General features: G+C 34.0%; 3 protein-coding genes across 3 annotated transcripts; 2 read left to right on the top strand and 1 right to left on the bottom strand.

The window, feature by feature from the left end:
* Positions 1–359: 359 nt before the first annotated feature.
* On the bottom strand, positions 360–2,190 carry LOC109542786 (kinesin-like protein KIF3A). The gene has a single exon (XM_048668513.1). The coding sequence runs from the start codon at positions 2,176–2,178 to the stop codon at positions 403–405; it is 1,776 nt and encodes a 591-aa protein (XP_048524470.1). The 5' UTR covers positions 2,179–2,190; the 3' UTR covers positions 360–402.
* Positions 2,191–2,928: 738 nt separating this feature from the next.
* On the top strand, positions 2,929–6,950 carry LOC109542783 (succinate--CoA ligase [ADP/GDP-forming] subunit alpha, mitochondrial). Its single transcript, XM_048668517.1, has 5 exons — positions 2,929–3,119; positions 3,246–3,444; positions 6,117–6,348; positions 6,409–6,707; positions 6,764–6,950. The coding sequence occupies exons 1-5, from the start codon at positions 3,009–3,011 to the stop codon at positions 6,889–6,891; spliced, it is 969 nt and encodes a 322-aa protein (XP_048524474.1). The 5' UTR covers positions 2,929–3,008; the 3' UTR covers positions 6,892–6,950.
* A 3,532-nt stretch (positions 6,951–10,482) lies between these two features.
* LOC109542901 (toll-like receptor 4) lies at positions 10,483–14,682 on the top strand. The gene is made up of 2 exons (XM_019912359.2): positions 10,483–10,561; positions 11,690–14,682. The coding sequence occupies exon 2, from the start codon at positions 11,690–11,692 to the stop codon at positions 14,453–14,455; it is 2,766 nt and encodes a 921-aa protein (XP_019767918.2). The 5' UTR covers positions 10,483–10,561; the 3' UTR covers positions 14,456–14,682.
* The last annotated feature ends 4,624 nt before the right edge of the window (positions 14,683–19,306 follow it).

Here is a 19,306-nt window from a genome sequence, read left to right as displayed (position 1 = left end):
ATCTTTGTTCCTAATATGTGTAGTTGTGTCGTTTTTCGACAAATTTTGCCCCTGGGTGAAGCGATGCATTCACAACGAAAAGGAGGCAGGAAGAAGATACTTAGGCTGGGATGGCCACATCTATAACCAGCCAATCTATCAATCGTTCAAATAACCATCTTACTAGATGTGGGCGTAATCCGGCAGGAAACGATCATTATAACGGCTAAATATGAGATGAAAAAACAAAATCCAGGCAACGCTTTTAACAATAAAACTATCGACCAGTCGAAACTCCATGAATGACTGTCGAAGATCGAAGTAAATTGTTCAAAATTGACCAAAAATTGCATTATTCAAACAAATAAGTAAACAATCCATGTCTGTAGAAATTTTAATTCTAGTTAACGATCTAATAGTTGCTTATTCATTGGGGTACTTTCTGTAACGCTTCTTCATTGCCCTTTGCACGATTGGACCTTTTTCGATATGTAAGCTAATTTTCTTTAAATTGTTGCCGCAATGCGCTATTAACTTTAATCTATATTCTTGTGCTTCTTCGTCCCAATATATGTTCTCTCTGACTTTTTCTAAATCACCTTTAGGAATATGTTTACCAACGACGTAATTTGCCATTTGCAATTCTCTTGCCAAACATTTGTTAGTGTAGAGTAGATTGCTGATCTCATTCTGATATTCGCTTTCTTTAGTAAAGAGCAGCTTTTCGGATTTTGAAATTTGTTTTTCCGCTTCCTGGATCTGAAGGTCCAACAGTTTGTCTTCTTCTTGTAAAGACAAACTCAGCATTTCCACAGCTGACTTTTCGAATAATTTGCAATGCAGTGTTTCTTGCAGCAATTCATGTGAGCTATCCAATTGTTGTATTTGTTTGGCACTGTGATCAAGTAGCTCCATTTGTTGGCGTGACTTATCAATCAGGTTCTCCCCGCCTACTAACACCTTTTTCTGCAAAATTTCTATCTTATCCAGAAGAAGCTTTTTTAGCTGATTGGTTGCGTGTAGTTCGTCTTCTTGCTCTTTCTTAGGGTTTCTTTTGCTTAGCTTGGGTCTCGTTTTTGGAGTTTGCGGAACTTCGTTCAATTCTTCTAGTTGCAGCTTCAAAGCATTAATTTTCTCTCTAAACCCTTCCAAAAAGCTTTTATTCTCTTCGTTTCTTTTAATGGTGTTTTTAATGTTCTTTGCGCGATCTGCATACATGAGAGTATAACAAGTTTCCTCAAAGTGTTCCCTGCTAGGGCTAATTGTTGCTATGATCGAAGTCATGCTATTGCCACCTAACGAATCTTGCAACAGACGCGTGAGCTTGGAATTCCTATAAGGAATGTGAGTAATATTGCCATCTACCAAAGCTGATATCACATTTCCTAAAACACTTAGTGAAAGGTTGATTTTGACGGCCTCCTTGAGCCGCTGACCAGTTGCAAAGCTTTTCGAAACTCGCTCTGATCCTGCCAGATCTACTAGGTTCAGTTTTCCCAAGCTAAGTGACTCGTCTTCATGTTTTGCCTCTATGCGCACACTAAATATGGCGTGAGACCGGGAGCTTTGGCTGTTCAAGTTTGTGCTTCCAGAAGTCCTATTCTTGGAAGCCTTGGAAATTATATCCAGTGCTTGATCTGACGACTCCACAGTTATGCCTGAAAGGTTCTTTACGTAGACACCAAGCTCTGGACTTTCCCTCACTTCCAGTTTCCTATTGGAGGGGCTCAGCAGATCTCTGATTTTTTCATTGTAAATTTCCAGAAATGTTATAGTGACTAAATACGAGGTACTGGACTTAGCCAGAGATATTTGCGTTAGGATGTGTGAAAACATATTAGGCACGATTCCTCGTAGCTCCCTGTCTTCAGATTTTCCAAGAATTGTAAACGTTTTTCCTGTGCCAGACTGACCGTATGCAAAAATAGTGCCATTATACCCACTTAAAGCTTGATCCACTAAAGGCGAAGCCACCATTTGATAGAGTTCTAACTGTGTGGCCTTCTGATTAAACACTTTGTTAAATTGGAAAATTTTTACATCATTTTCGTTCTGAGCTTTCCAGATTTTAACATTTTGATCGTCAATCAGCGAGATGTTGCTGCAAATTTCATGCGGTTCAAGCGGTCGTAATCGAATGAAAACCTTTACATTCTCTGTTTTTTGCTGAATTAAGTCGTTGTGCGTAATTGGCATCATGTCTTGTCATCACTGACGGAAAAGGTGAAAAAATTAATTATCATGTACGCTGATATTATGCAAGATGCTCTTCAAAATTACCTATTTTTATTTATTACTATTATAATAATTTTATTAGAAAGGAAAATTTTCGGACAAATAAAGTAGACGATTTTAATCTAAAATAATTATCTTAAGTATTGAGACTACTCTAAAGCAGCAACGATTTAAGTTGAGCAGCACCATCACAGTCAAGAAAAATTAACAGATGACTTAAAAAGAACAATGAGCCCAGTCTTGTTTAAAGCTACATTTTAACTTCAAATCCCAAGTAAAACATGCATTTCCGTTCTAATATAATTTGACTATCAACTTGCCTGACTCTCTAAAAATTCAGCAATGGCTTCATTGATTTTTACGTGGATCGGTTCACTGATTTGTGGATCAATAATGAACCCACGCTTCAAGCAATCAATAGATTATTTAGCAAGGATGATAAAATGCCAGAACACTTCGCTTCAAAACCTTTTTTCCTATACCTGAAACGCCCTTAACATCACTTACCATTTATCACCCAATGTATCTTTTGAAAACAAATTAATGTTTTTGGGCATTTCAAGCGGATAATAGTTCGCTTCTATTCATAGCATTAGAGTGCATCTTATAAATTATCCGGCAATGTTTTTCGACGGCGCTCTAATCGACATGGCGATTTGAAAAATATCGAGTAAATTCGGATATAAAAAAACATTCGGAGATTTTTTGCTTCGATTAAACGTGTCAATCAATGTCAAAAACTACCTAATAAAAGTCGTTTCATATAGTTCGCTGTGGGGTTCATATAGACCTAAATGCTACGAGGTCTAATTAGAGTTTTGTTGCAGAGACATCCGATATTCCAAACCGTCCGTTTCAATTACAATGATACTAGAAAGAATTTGAAAATCGGAAAACACACTAAGGTAACGAAATGAGGGGGTTTTAAGTACAATATTAAAAGCTTTCGTTTCTTCACGGGTCCATGACTAAATCAAGAACTAAAGACTGTGCGCATACTGCACACACATAAATTTTTAATTCTTCTCTAGGTTATATGTCAGGGGTTTACTGGAAAGCAAGGCACGTTTCACAGCAAGCAATCCATAGAATATGGAACTAACTTCGTTGGAGGTGTTTCTCCCGGAAAAGGGGGCAAAACCCATCTGGGTCTGCCAGTTTTCGATTCTGTTAAAGAAGCCAAAACTGCTACTCAAGCCAATGCTACAATCATCTTTGTTCCACCACCAGGTACTTGCAATTTGACTATTTACGATTTATTTTTTTGGCGGGGTAAATTATAAATTATTTCCATTTCTTTGCGACACCAGCTTGATTACGGCGATAATGAGTCTTTAGGCCCTTAGCACCGATATGTTTTCCGTAGGTATTTGAAAAAATATGTTCCTTCGTCAATCTAAGAAAGTGAGTTAAAACCGGGTTGTTTCTTTACATTGTGAATTTTGACAAGCTATATTTAAGTTTATAAAGCTAGAAAATCTGTGTATATAATCCAGTGCCACATTTTTGTTGCATCAAGTGAAACCCTCGAATATTAAATTTCAAGGTTTTTCAATAAATCGGAATTTGCCACTGGATTATGAGGCCTCCAGAATAAAAATGTACAACATTTCTTTAAAAAACATTTGTTAAATTGATAAATATCAGGTTAATATGTATTGTACTGAATCATCTGCATCTGAAAAAAAGCACATGTCTTCATTCCTGATTATTACTCAGATAGTATTTTCCAGGTCGTCCAAATACTTTATCGTTATTAATGTCCCAGCAACTCATTTGTTTAGCTTGCAATTTTTCACTGTATTTTGAAAGACTTTAAAAAACGCTTGTAATGGAGCGAATGTTCTTAATTTTGATGGGAAAGAGCTAGTTTTATATCATTTTTATTTTAACAGATCATAAACATTGTTATTTCATGTTAATCTGAGAAATGTTCAATTCTTCAAAAAGAAAGACCGAATATGAACATTTCCGATGCACCACGAGCACTATAAGTCTTTGCAACATGAAGCCAAAATAGAAAAATAATCCCACGGAAATAAAACTGCGAAAATTATTGAAGACGCAAACGAAAACCTCGAAGAATGGGTGGTAGAAGTGGTTTCGAACTACGACGATTAGTGTTGTTTATTTGTAATATTTCTTCGTTATTTGTTTTATTTTAGTTCATTATTTTTGATTTGGTTGTTAACTATTCACAAATTATTTCTATATTTCAAATATCACAAAACTAATCCGCAATTTTCCGCCAACATTTAGAAATTGCACTTTTTGTTTCTAACCCCGGCAATTATTTGTCTATGATGTTTCAACGGATTAATACAACTATTCACCACAGAGTTTAAATTCTAAAAACAGATTTCTACCAAAAAGAATGTATATTATATTGATGTGATGCTTCTAAAAAACGGTTATTCTCGGTATTGATTTTAGGTTTTGCCACCCCTCTATTAGGGGAAAGCTCAAGCTCAGGCTCCATATAAGATTTTCTACGTCCGCGATTCATTCGCCCAATTCTTCAAAAATCGCATCTACACATTGAAAGTGATTTAAAAAAAACATGTGTTGCAGAAAAAATTTCGTGTCAACTTAAACATTTGGGCTGAAATAATAAGCGATTTTTAATGCACGAGAGAGCAGATTCCACTTAGATTTCACAAAACGTTTAACCGTCCTAAAATTCCAGTAAATGCTACTATTATATAAATCGATATTTATATAATAGTAGCATTTACTGGCTTATAATCAAAAACCCTTAACTGCTGTACTCGTTAATATTTTCTTTTTTCTTGTTATTATCGACGAAAAATTAGGAGTTGCTGGTAATTCGTATGACGAATGGGTTTTTATGACATCATGAGCTCGAAGATTAAACAGAATTTTTCCAAGCAGACATGGAACGAAAGGATTAGCATCTAATTTATAATTCAATTTAATTGAATTGAATTATTTTTTTGTTGCTGGTTTGACACATTGGGTGGGTGCAAAAATTGGGCCAAAACTTTTTATATAAAATACAATAAAATAACTACAAATTGACAAAAATTCTGGCTTTTTTACGTTTATTTTTGTAGCTTAATGTTACGTTCTTCTATTTCATTTTAATTTATTTAAGTTATGGCGAAACAACAACATTTCATTTGCGACGTTTTATTTGAGTTATAAGTTGTAAAGAAATAATATAAAACAATATAATTGGATAATAACATGGAAATTACACCGTAAACGGATTCACGAAATAATTAAATGAAGCTGAAATTAGGGAACACAAGAAAAGGTGGAGCTTGGAACATACGAAAGAATATGCTGTGATGGATCCTGCACTGCACAATCTGTATGACCGATTGTAAAGTTCGACTTTTGAAGAAACTGTTTCTAAATATTTTTGTTTAACAGTTTTTATTTTGTCTAAACAGTTTACAACAGCTAACTAGAAGTGTATACTAATGCGGTTTCAATATATTTTTTTCAAGTAATAACTGTATGTGATAATATTTTTATAAAGCGGTATTACAATTTGCATGAAGGATGGACATAACAACAAGCTTGTAAGATACATTTTAAACCAAAATGTCAAAGACGCAAAGACAATCCATCTTAATGTTTAAGAGTTATTATAATGAGTTTATTGATTTTGCAGTAAGTTTACGGCCCAAAGAGAAACATGCCTGAAACCCGATTCTTTCAAATCATTGCATTTAAGAACAACTAGCTAAGGAAGGTGACATAAACTGAAATCCGAACGCTCACAATCAAAGTTTTGTCAGAATCGAAATTATTTTAAATTTATATACTTAGGAAAATCCTCTAGCATCTTATCACTAAACATTTGAACAGTTACAAATGCGTTGTAGGTACCCATGGAGCTTTTATCACATAAAAAAGCAATATTTGGCTTACAGGAGCTGCGAAAGCAATTCATGAAGCACTGGATGCCGAAATCGAACTGATTGTGGTCATTACTGAAGGTATTCCACAGCATGACATGGTAAAAGTAAAACACAGGCTAGTGAGACAGGACAAATCCAGAATGGTCGGACCCAACTGTCCAGGGATTATCTATCCCGAAGCTTGCAAAATGGGAATAATGCCAGGCTTCATTCATCAAAAAGGAAAAGTTGGAATTGTATCCCGGTAATTGAAATAATTTCCTTCCATTGGTGTTTCAATTCGTTTATTTTCGATATCATTTAGGTCAGGAACTCTTACATATGAAGCGGTGCACCAGACTACCCAGTCTGGCTTAGGGCAAACACTTTGTGTAGGAATTGGTGGTGATCCGTTTAATGGGACTAATTTTATCGACTGTTTAGAGGTATTTTTAAACGATACCGACACTGAAGGCATAGTGTTGATCGGTGAAATTGGTGGGATGGACGAAGAAAACGCAGCTGAATATCTGGCCCAGCACAATAAAGGCAGCAAATCCAAGCCAGTGGTCGCTTTTATTGCAGGAATGACCGCGCCGCCAGGACGTAGAATGGGACATGCAGGTCAATTTGCTGCTAGGTTTGTTAAATCAGCTCTAATTATTTTTTTGGTGAATTAGGAGCAATTATCTCGGGCGGCAAAGGAAAAGCCGAAGACAAAGTGAAAGCTCTGGAAGCTGTAGGAGTAAAAATTACACGATCTCCTGCCAAAATAGGAGAAACGCTCCTGGAGGCTATGCAAAACTAAACTGTGCTTTAATCCATTAGAAATAAAAAATGTTGTCGTCACCCTATGCGGGGTATAAATTGATTTTAGATTATTGGTTTTAAAATCTTTGGGTCTGTTATATTATATTATTGCTCCAGGTTTTCATAATTATCTAACAAGTAAAATATAGTTTTAGGCAAAAAAAGCGGGAAATTGTAATTTCTGGTTATTTTAAAATAATATAAAATTTACAAGATTTTGAAAAAATACGAAACCGCACTGAGCCAGGATGGCCCGACCGTGTGTCAACGAATATTAATTTTACAAATTAAGCGGAAATTGATGTAAATTAAGCTCAAAGTTAAGATATACGTTTATTTTAGTTTAGTTTTCCATTTCTTTATTTGACAAAGAATTAAGGTTGCACCGTTACTCGTTATTTTTCTTCTAAAATAAGTTCCGAAAACAGTCACACATAATTTCAAGGGAAAGACAAGAGCATAAAATTATGGAATCACAAAAGTAAAAAATTTTACATATTAATTTGTTAATATTTTGTCATCTTGTTGTCAGTAGCTTTGGTGGAAAGGTGGTTTGGTGCCTCAGAGATCAATTTTTCCAACATTGTTATTCTTGGCTATTTTGCAGGCGAATTTCCGAAGTCTAAGAGTTCACCACAATGGACTATCTTAAAATAACCTACATCTTTCTAAACAATGCATTTTTGATAACAAAACACTCTAGAATGTTCTATAAGTAATTGACAAAATTCAATGGTGGATTTCAGAACAGTATTTTGAGCCCAGAAATAAAGTATTAAATAAAATAATCATTTTTATCTTAAATCGTATACAACAAATTAGTTTGAGATAGATGAAAATGTTTTTTTTTGTATAGGGGCGTTTCATAAGTAACGGTAACAAATTTAATTGCAGATTGCTGTGGTAGAAATAATATGATTTAGCACAACTTACTTTAGAAGAAGTCAACGGACAAAGAAATCCAGGTGATCAAAGTTATTGTTTTAATGGTCTTTTTCACGGAAAAATTAACAATTTGGAGTTTTTTTTACTAAAATTGGGTATTCGGGAATTTTCGAAGGTGACAAAATTTATTCGGAACAAAGTTTAAGTTAGCTGATCAAGCGATTCACCGACAGCAAATCATTCGTTTTCTGTTTCTGTTGATTTTTTCCGATTGCAAACTGATTTGGTGTTCTCGTAAACTACTTAAGGTAACAATGATGATGTGATTTGATACTTTAAAAATTTAATTATATTCTCCATTTAACTTAGTGATTATATGTAACGACACCCTTCTTAGAAGCCTCAAAATACTCTATAATTTAATTTATCTATTTCAAAATGTGTAATTTGCCAATCAAAAGCATTCATAAAAGCTCTGTTGAATAGGTGGATAATGGCAAACAAACCGCTATCACTTTCTGTAATGCTTTTCGGGATTATGCGAGATCCGCCTCGCGGAATTAGCCGAAGTATTCAAGTTGGAGGAGTTTTTGAGTGAATCTCGTTATTATTTCTTGAAGGTAGCGATTTAACACTATATTAGCGTTAATTCTGCACATTAGTTTTTATCTATAGTACGATAGTATCTTGGATCTACTAAGGCCTGTATGTTTAGTCGATCTTCGGAACTTTGCCGGATATTCTGTTGCCGAATGACCAATAGCGCCGCCGTCAACGCGAAAACGACGGGTTTTTGATGCAAAGCTGTCCTTCGTTAAGTGGAATCGCCGACGATTCTCCCATAGAATGAGCATGCGCAATATCGCTATTCTGGTGGACCACGCCGTCCACTTTTGCGGTGATATTATTAATTTACTAATGAAAGTTCGGCACTGCTTGGTGTTCATTTTCCTAAGAAAAGACAAATTAGCGGTAAAAGCCGTTATTAACGTTGAGGAAATCAATCAATTGATTCCGAAACCTCCTTTCTAAACATGAAAAAAATGTAATTCAGTAATAACTTTGTGTATTATTATTATTATTTAAAAACACACCATAGGTACAAGCTTGAATTTTTGCACCAAGTAGGGCCTCACAATAAAATTCATTAAAAATATCTATTATCAAACGAACAGGAACGCGTCGATTTGTTGTTGGTGATTGATTAATGGCAACAAAACATTTTGCACAATTTCCTTTGAGAAACAAAAGCGTTTTCTGAAATCGCCTTCAGTAAATTTATCTAAGGTATTTTCCAGATCTCGACTATACCGGAATATAATTCAATTATTATGTGAATTGCATATCACGCTTGTTGATGTTTTCTTTACGTACCTTTGTGGTATGTTCAAATCTCCAAGTCCGAATTATCCCGATTAACACTATACAAGACATCGAGATCGTTTTCTATATATTTAAAACAATAATAGTATAAATAACGCGAGAAGTTGAGAACTTTCGGTCACAAAATAGGTTTGGCGATCGTTGGGAGATGCCTACACCGATCTCCGACAAACTTCCACCGCATCGCCCAACAACATTAAAACGCGCGTGCGTCAGATGCCCAACAGGTCGGGTGTGCAACCAAAATTGCCTCCAGCGAACGTCGGCGCAGAGTAAAAGATCCACTAAACATACCGGGTTTCTTAGGTTTTGTTGGAGTCAAATTTTAAAAAGCTTTAAGCAGGAACGAAAATTTATTTTAGGTTCTCGAGGACAAGGGAAAGGGATAATGAAACTTCCATGTCAAGGTTCTGAAAAAAACGTTGCATTTTTTTATGGAAACAGTCTTTATCGTGCTGCTACGTCGTAAATATCGATGCTAAATCTCTTTGTTATTTAACCGACAAAGGGCGTCATTTCCGACAAATGTCTCCTTGATTAGCCCTAATTTGACACCCGGGCGCAAATTTGCAACTATTATCCCCCTAACGAGCCCTATTACTGGAACCGAGATTGCCAACCCTAATGTATTCAAAACATCTTATTTACTGCATAAACTACCCTATAACTTTCGGCTTTGAAACTGATGGGATCTTTTATTCGGCTTTTAAATAGATCAGCCGGAGAAAAATACAACTTGAGGAGAATGAAACTGTTTTATACATATCGTGTCGTGCGTTTGATTATGACGATTGTTTTATTATAAAAAAGTTAGTTCAAGATTTATTTTATATTTTGCATTTCCATTTGAAGAACTTTTTCCACTTGATAATATTTTATGTACGCACAATGTACAAGATGTTTATCTTAGTATTTTAGATCCGCAAATAACACTAGTTTGGTATATAAACGATAGCCCAAAACTTTAGGGTGACATGATGTTGAAATTTAATTTAAAAAATACCAACAAATTTCTACAAAACTATATTATATTCATAATTTGCGAAATTAAAACTATTGGACTATTTTAAAATGTTGCTTAATAGCAAAGTTGAATGTCCGTTTTCAAGAGCGAATATCATCGAGAAATATACCTTTTTTTTCAAACTCTCCCCAAAAGTAATTAGTTTTGTTTAGTATTTTGCTGATATCTAAAATTGCAATAGACACAATTTCTTGGCAAAAAAATATTGTTTATGTGCAAGCCCTGTCTAATATGTATACCATTAAGTCATGTGCACTATAATTTTTGAATATTCGATTGCTATATTTCCATACAATTGAAAAATCCATACAGTTTGTTTGGAACCGTGCTTGTACGCTTTCCTTCATCAACCGTCATATGTTCAACGTCTCCCAAGGCAAGTAATTTACTAATTATTATAGTATATAATATTAAGTTATTAGAACTTTTGTGTGCTTCTGGTATTAAAGATATTTAGCTACTTGCTTTCTCACATTAGAATTAGTTTTAAATTACACTTTAAAAGGAAAATTTTGGAGTCTGGCCCTAAAACAATAGTGGTTGCCGATTGTTAGGAGCAATAAATATTTTTATTGGTGAGTTACGCTTTCGCTTCTGTTGCTTGAAGGTCCACTTTTCGTGTTTTTGAGTTCGCGGAGTTCGTTGTTCAGTACATAAACTAAATTTGTCTTTTGGCAATAATTTTATTCTTTTATCTTTTTCTCTCTTGCTCAATTCTTCATATTTACTATCTTAACTATAACGATTAGCCATTTTACGTAATAATGGAATGCTGCCCTGCATTATCACTAATAATAAATAGAATTTCAAGTGTTTGGTGTATGTTCTGTCAATAGAGGTGGTGAAAAAGGCATCGTTTGGCTAACAAGTTTGAACAACTGGGATTGCAAATGAATAATAGCTAACAGCTACATTACGAAATTATCACTTGAGTGTAAATATACAGTAAAACTCCTTTAATCCGAACTTGCTTTTATCCGAATTTCCACCAATCTGAACGTTCGGAATCTGCCCCTAAACAATAATACATTAATCCGAACAATGTGGTTTGGGACAGATTCCTCACTTCCAAAATGTTTGTCCTCCAACCTCAGGAGAAAAGAAAGAAAAAACTTTTTAAGAAAAAATCCGATTTTTTATAATCCAATGCAGTTTGCCGAGACATCAGTGGATCTGTACCTTCAATAATATTATTGCAAGTTTCACCTTGTTAGATCGAGCCACTTCATTTATATTATATATAAAATTTTTCTACATGCAAAATATCTGTTCTAAACCTTCTATCTCTTCACATTGAGCTACTAGGTAGCCTTCTCCGAATTCACGAGTGCTTCTGACTCTAATGTATGGTATATGGCAAGTTGTGATCGGAATTAATGTCTTGACTGAGTTCTTATAACGGTTATTAATATAACGGCTGTGATAGGCTTTTAAAGACCTATATGTTTAACACATGGTCGGATAAAAATATGTTATTTTTTATTTTACAACTATTTATTTTTAGATGTTTTGGCTAAAGACATTTATCTGTACTATCATACTGATCTCCACATTCAAAGATTCACTTGCTAAGTGTCACGTGAAGGCACCGCACGGATGGATTCAGGATGAATGCGAACAGGCAGAAGAACCAGATTCTGGATATTTGGATATAACATGCCACAACACTACCATAGACGACTATCTGTTTGAAATGTTTGAACTAGACATTTGCCGCAAATATTTAACTAATTTGCGCGAGCTGAGGATTACAAACTCAAAATTTCCTAACATTTACCATTTATTGAGTCCTACAGTAAGCCATGAACAACCGTTGGTTAACGTTTCAAGTTTATCGCTCAATTTTTGCGGCATTAACCACGTAGCTGGTGGCGCGTTTAATGATATGAAAGGATTAAAGCATCTCGATCTGGGTTCCAATAATATAAATAAAATCAATTTTGTATCGAATTTACCCGAAACCTTAAAAGACTTGAACTTAACCAACAATAAAATTACCAATGTAGACTTTAAATTGTTTTGCTCACCTCTTAAGATTTTAGACTTGTCATTTAACCAAATTGCTGTTTTCGAGCTTCCCAAGAAAACGGGATTCTGGTCATTCCCAGTCAAAGATTATTTATATTTAAACAATAATTGCATCAAAAAAATCGAAATACATCAGGCCGGTTTTTATCAGGGGTTGAGTAACCTGAACCTTAACTTAGCAAATAACAATTTGACCAGTACTGTTGCCAATAGTACTGACACCGAAGAGCGCTCTGAAGTACATTTTCACCTACTTAATTTATCTCAGTCTCTAACCGATTGGGACATTCTGATGTATCCAAAATATCGTATATCCAGCACACATTTGATTGTTTCGGGAAACTCCTTAGTAACACTCGATAAAAAACTTTCTACACATTCTAAAATCTATGGCACCACTTACATAGATTTTTCAAAATGCTCGTTGACCAATATTAATCCGAAAACCTTCCAAGGGGCGAATTTCATGTATTTAAATTTCAGTTATAATAACTTTACCATCCTCAATGATTATCTCTTTACATTAAGCAACATCGAACTTTTAGATTTATCTCACAATCGCATTGAAAATATTGTTCATGTGTTTCATGGCGCAGCAATTCGTCACCTTAAATTATCTTACAATAAAATCATGCAACTGAATGATAAAAGTTTTGAAAGTATGCGGTTTGTGTACGAGTTAGATTTGTCATTTAATAATATTAGCTTAAATAAAAATAGTTTTGCCAATGTTGGCAACAGTTTGTCCAATTTAAGCTTGGCCTCAAATTATCTAACACAAATTGACGATGAGGCATTCTATAATTTGAGTAAGTTGCTAATATTAAACCTGGAAAATAATTTATTAGAAACTATTGAGTCTGTGGTTTTTCAGCCGTTAAAATCAGTTCGCGAAATAAACCTTGCCAATAACAAATTGACCACAATAACTAGCCAATTATTTAGCAATTTACCCTTGACTAAGGTGACAATTTCTAGAAATTGTTTAGAAACAATTCAAAGTAAATCATTTCATAGATTGAATTATATCGAGGAGATACATATTGATGAAAACCATGGTATGCTGACTATAGAAAGAGCTGCCTTTTCTGAGCTTTCCAGTTCAAACCCATTAAATATATATTTAAAGCATTCCAAAGTGGCTGAAATTACTTCCGATATGTTCTACAATATAACAATTTTCAATTTATTGGATTTAACCCAGAGTAATGTAACTTCAATAGGCTTATCTAGCAATGTTGAGCACCTTATGCTGACTAAACTGATAGTAACTTTCAACGGGGTTCTTCATCAAAAATCGTTCTTAGCAACACCATTTTTGCAACAATTGGTGTTTTGCAACTCAAGCATTAATAACATCGAAGAAAGAGCATTTCAAGGGTTATTTAACTTGACAGTTGTGGAATTCCAAAATTCCACCATTCAAAATTTGTCGATTGGCGCTTTAAGAGGCTTATTCAGTCTGCAAACACTTGAGGGTTTTAAAATGTTTCAAAATCAAATAGCTTTGAATAGTTCCATATTTCAAGATTTGTATAGCTTAAGTTATCTTAATTTGTCACATCTTAAGCTGCAAAATCTGAAACCACACACTTTCCACGGATTAAAGCAAATACAGGTACTAAATTTGAGTCATAATGAACTAAGTTATTTTTGGCAGTCAACGTTTTCTGAACTATGTTTCCTACGAGTTCTAGATCTAAGTTATAATAAAATTAATGTTCTAGAACGGGAAGACTTTCACGGTCTAGATAGCTTGAAAATGTTAAATTTAAATGATAACAACATACGCGATATTGCGTTGGGATCTTTTCAAAACATTCCCCAACTGCAGAGCCTTCTCATCGCTAACAACAATCTAACCCAAATCAAAATTGGCACGTTTTCAAACTTGGCATCTCTCAAAGAGTTAGATATTCAAAACAATTGTATCTCAGAATTACTTTTCGAGTCATTTCTACCTTTAGTAGCACTGGAAAGTTTAAATTTGGAATTTAACAATCTAAAAAAAATAACCTTATACCCACTGGTCTCAAATTTGCAGTTCTTGAAGCGTGTAAGAATAGCTAATAATAAGTGGAAATGTGAATTTTTAGCAGAACTAATCGCCACATTTAGGAAACGTGGCATAGATTATACCACTGAAAACCGTAACTTCTACGAGGATAACATTGATGGAATTCGCTGTATAGACGTTTGTAAATTTTTGTTATGTTTACAAGATTCGCATGGGATCAATTAGGAGTAGTTAGAATTGTATAAAGACAGGAGATTTACTAGTGAGAAAACTGGTCAGCCCTAATTCAAAATTTAAGCAGTTAGTTATTAAAAGAATTCAAAAAATTGCGAAACAGTTTTTTACAAATCCAGCTTGTTTTGATGTAATTTCGATGTATCATCAATAGCGTTCATTATTGTGCTTTTAATATAATGCATGTAGTTTTTCCCGAATAAAAATGTTTCGTAATACTACTATTGATTATTTAACTGCCACCCATTGGAATCAGCTTTCAGGGTTATTCAAATGTCCCGCATAAAATTCGTAGCTTTTTATATACGATTTTTTTAAAACGAGCAAGCAAGAGACATTATTGAAATTATCGTTCAGCTTTTGTTGACCTACTCACTCAGATTTCTAACTTGAGAGAAAATTGTCTGACTTAGCAGAACTGGCTGAGCAAAAAGCTTAGCAAATGAACAATAATTTTCCACAGTAAAAGTGAAAAACTGTGTAGACATAAAGTACAAAAATTTACTTGGGAAATAGCTATTATTTGCATACAAAATTGCTATTATACAACAGTATTGCTATCGCCCACTTGCGGCTCTGCTCTGCGCCTCTATAGGTGCTCGCCCAAATATTGAGAAACCTAAAAAAATTTAAAATAATCTAAAACAGATCATTTTACTATGCAATAGAAATGTGTCCTGGGCGCCAGTAAGGAAAGCATTAAATCTTCGCATTGTAAATCAAAAAATTATGTTTGATGAGCATTTGATTATACACAAGCTAAAAAATACGTTAGGGCAAAAATTAAAAGGGGCTGTTGATGTTTCATCGTTTAATATATTAAAAACATAAAAAAGCGCTCAGGTGCTCAGAAGTGCCTACACCGAATGTTTGCAATATTGCAAATTTCAGATAATTAGTACAGACGTCTGGAAACTTCATTTGATAACTGGATGTAGTTCGATCATCTTCTCAGCCTTTAGAAGGAAATTCGGTAAAGTGGAGTCAGAATATTAATTAAACCGGTTGAGACAATCAAAAGCTCCCTATAAAACACTTTTCTATAACAACCGCAAAGCCTAGTGATTCCTGCAGGGAAATAACGATGTCCTGCTAGGGCTTAAGTACGGCAGGATAAAAAGGTCGTGCAGTCAAGAGGCTGCACGCGTCCAAGTGATTATTTTTCAACATTTTCAGGGTTAGAGATAACGAGATTTTTATTCGTGTGTGAATCGACAGATACAAGGGGACGCTGAAGCAAAATTAAACAGGGAGACCATTGGGCTTTTAAAACAGACATCATCATTCCAACATTTTACGAATCGGGAACAAACGATGTTTTTACAAAAAATGTATTTTATTATTATACACTTGTGCCGTCTAGTGTACTCATTTGCCAATAATATGAGTATGCGAAGTAGCGTTGGGTACACCAAATGAACAAAAATTAAATTGGTTAATTTGGGGGCGTTACTATCCAATTTAAGAGACTTCATTAAGATCATATAAAAGTCGACAAACGATTATTTTTAGAGATCAAATTTGACGAGATGCAAGTATTTTTAAGTACATACCAATTTTGGGTTTCCGAATGTTTAATTAAAAATATGTTGGTTTTTAACTGTGTTTAATTGCTTATTCAAATTTTTGTCCTAACTTGTCAAATATTTTTAGCTTAGATACTAGATAGAAAATAATGAAAAAATACGTTTGCAAATTGCAAAACTTGCAAATAAAATTTCTAGTGAAGATCTTCAAAGAAATTGAATAGGTAGGAGTGTCGCATCCTTTTGGCGTACCAAATGACCTGTTAGGTCAAGTTACATATTTCATGTTTTGTATCTAAATTTCAAACTATTGACACCTTGTATTTCGTGTAACAAAGCTCTTGGTGACTCTTGGTTTTACAGTTTTTTCGCTTTACAATTTATCTATTATCAACATGTATCTTAACGTTGCTAATTTCCTTTTTCCTGCTTTCTGCCTAGGAACAGAACTTTTTATCAGAGAAATCTATAAAATGTTTTGCGAAGATTAAACAAACTTATGTGAAATGAAAAATATACAGCGTGGTCAAGATGAGTATGTCTAGAATATATTGGTTGGTATGTCTATCATCTCACGATTTAAAACAGCAGTTTTATATAGTAGATAAGTTATAAAAGTAGGATGAGTCAAGATATCTGGATATGAAATTGAATCTTATTGATGAAGATTATGTTATTTTGACATAACTTTGCTTACAATATACTGGATTATTCACTAACAATAGGAAATCAGCAAACTGGAGATACTGCAACTTATATGGTGGTAGTGGTGTTAAGAGAAAAACTGTATCCATTTCGTTTTGCTCCTATACATATAATAATGCAAAATTATTGACCCATATTGTTCATTGTCTTATAAACACCAAAACACAGTATCTTCATTCACCCACTAATTGCAATTTAAGATGATCGACGAAGCGTGGAATGTTTGACCATTAATCGAGTTGTTATCTGGGATTAGAGAGGCATTATAAAAGCCACTCTTTTAATTTTTCAAAATTGTCCGAAACGATATCAGTATCAAAGTGTTTGCAATGAAAATCTGGACATTTTCCCGATTATTGAAGATCTAAGAACCATTATTCAATTTAATATATTTTCCAAAAACATTTCAAAAATTCTAAAACCATATTCGATGTATTTCCATAATTATATAGTTCCGTTTCGGAATGGGCTCCTTTATGGCAACCGCCACCAATAATAACTCGTGGCTTTGGCTCATTTTCCCCCGGCACTTGAAAAGCCGGGTAAGCGAAAACAGCTTTCAATGCTGCTTTTATTCGTCTTTATTCAGTTTCTATGCAGGCATGGAAATAAAAACCGAAATAAAACTGAAACCATTTTATACATCAATGCTTGTATTTTCTAAAAACGAGATACGAAAACTGGTGCCGTGTAATAGATGAACAACACCAATACAAACAGTTCCTATGAAAATATTTCAGGGATGTATTGAATCTTGCATGTGTTTGGAGAGTTTTGATATACAGGGTATCTGAAAATGGTGCGACCAACACTTCACGGGGTAGTTCTAGAGCAAAAATTACTGGGTTAAGTTTCCATAACACTTTTTCGAAAACTCAATAACAACTGATCTGTAAGACGTTGATATATATTTGATTATAAATTGAAAAGACATTATCAATATATTGCCACCAAATTCTTGCTTCAAATTCGTATTTCATCATTCTAAAACTTTGTTGATCAAAATTATTATTAAATTGAAAATAAGTTGAGCTTACACATATTACGAGAGGTTCAATAATAGCCTCAGTAATATGAGCGTAGTTAAACGTGAGCGTTCCTTAAGATTTACATCATTTTCCAATTTTTGTTTGACTATATTTAAAGATGTAATGGAATTTTTGAAACTCCAGAAGAATATACTGTTTGACTATTATGTGGTTTAGATTGTAATGTGATAGAAGTAGAATACAAAAAACCAATATTTCAGCAAATTTTGACTTGCACTTGGAACTATTATTCGCATAATTATTTTATGCAATTCTAACTGTCCTATATCGAACAATGAGTACAAAAATTTGTTTTTGACATCATAACATAATTAGCATTAAAATTGCGCAACCGAATTGACCGGATTAAAAAATCAGTACAAAAAGTTATGGTGCAGATGAGCTAGAATTTTGCACGTTAGTTACTTCACCTGGCGGAAATAATACTGCAGGCGCATCTCTTTAAATGAAAATTTATCCGACTCAAAAAGTCGCCGTAATGAAGCTAAAGTAAATTTAATTGGATTGAGCTTTATGCTACCACCAGATAGATACTAAGGAGAATGAAAAATAATGTTGAGCCAAATACAAAAGCAGATGGGGGAAGTTAGGCAAACTGATCTGGATGATTTTTTTAATCTCAAAAGTTTCTCAAGTTAAATATAAAAATTTAAACAGTAAAATATACACACCGTCGCTTTAAGATCCACACCCTCCACGTAAAAGTTAAGGGTCGCAGATACGCGGCTGCGAATAACATGAATCCAAAATGACGTTATTTACATGGTAATAGATACGGATTGAAGAAGTTAGCAAAGCACAGTCGAGACTATGAATACATAAATGCCAAATAAACACGAGACTATAAGTGGTGTAGCTTTTGTCACATGCAGACCAGAACTCAGAAAAATTTAATATCTTTTTCAGGATACCTTCAGATACATAAACGAACAAAAAAGTCGATTATATATTATTCCAATTTATCGCCTTTTCATTGGCAAGGAAAAGCGTGTTTTGTCCAAAACAGAGCTTATTATCTACTTACATGTCAATAAGGATTAATTATTTCTTTAGTTACAGTGCCCGAGATTCCTGATGAATCCATACTTCCATTAAAGTTAAAACGTAGCTATTTATTTATATCTGAAGACACGTTATTTATTGTGAAAATTGTTGACATTTCTAAGAGCGCTATACAAGTTCATATGCTCAACGATAGGTAGTGATTATTTCCTTTGATAACTTGGCAAGTTCAACCCTGCTCTCATTTTATACGTTTTCCAGATTTTTCCGTAATTGACTTCTTTTGCGATCAATTTAAATAAAAAGCTGTATGATACTCAGTGGATCATGACAGCGAAAAGATTTGAGCTTAAATAATTGTATTTCTGAAATGCTGATCAGCACACTCATGGAAGCGGCAATGCACAAATGAACTCGCATAAGCAAGCTCGTACATAACTAGAAATAATTTTGATTTTCCCAGAAAAATCATCTGATGTTACTGTTACTTTTGATGGTTTTTTTACAACCGATATTAAATTTTACATTAAATTTTAACCATGTTTAAAATAAAATGGAGT

This window comes from Dendroctonus ponderosae, unplaced genomic scaffold, assembly GCF_020466585.1.
Source record: "Dendroctonus ponderosae isolate FM_Combo_2020 unplaced genomic scaffold, Dpon_F_20191213v2 Dpon_F_20191213_7, whole genome shotgun sequence".
In the NCBI taxonomy this organism is placed as follows: Eukaryota; Metazoa; Arthropoda; class Insecta; order Coleoptera; family Curculionidae; genus Dendroctonus; species Dendroctonus ponderosae.
This window is presented reverse-complemented; position numbering and strand designations above follow the sequence as displayed.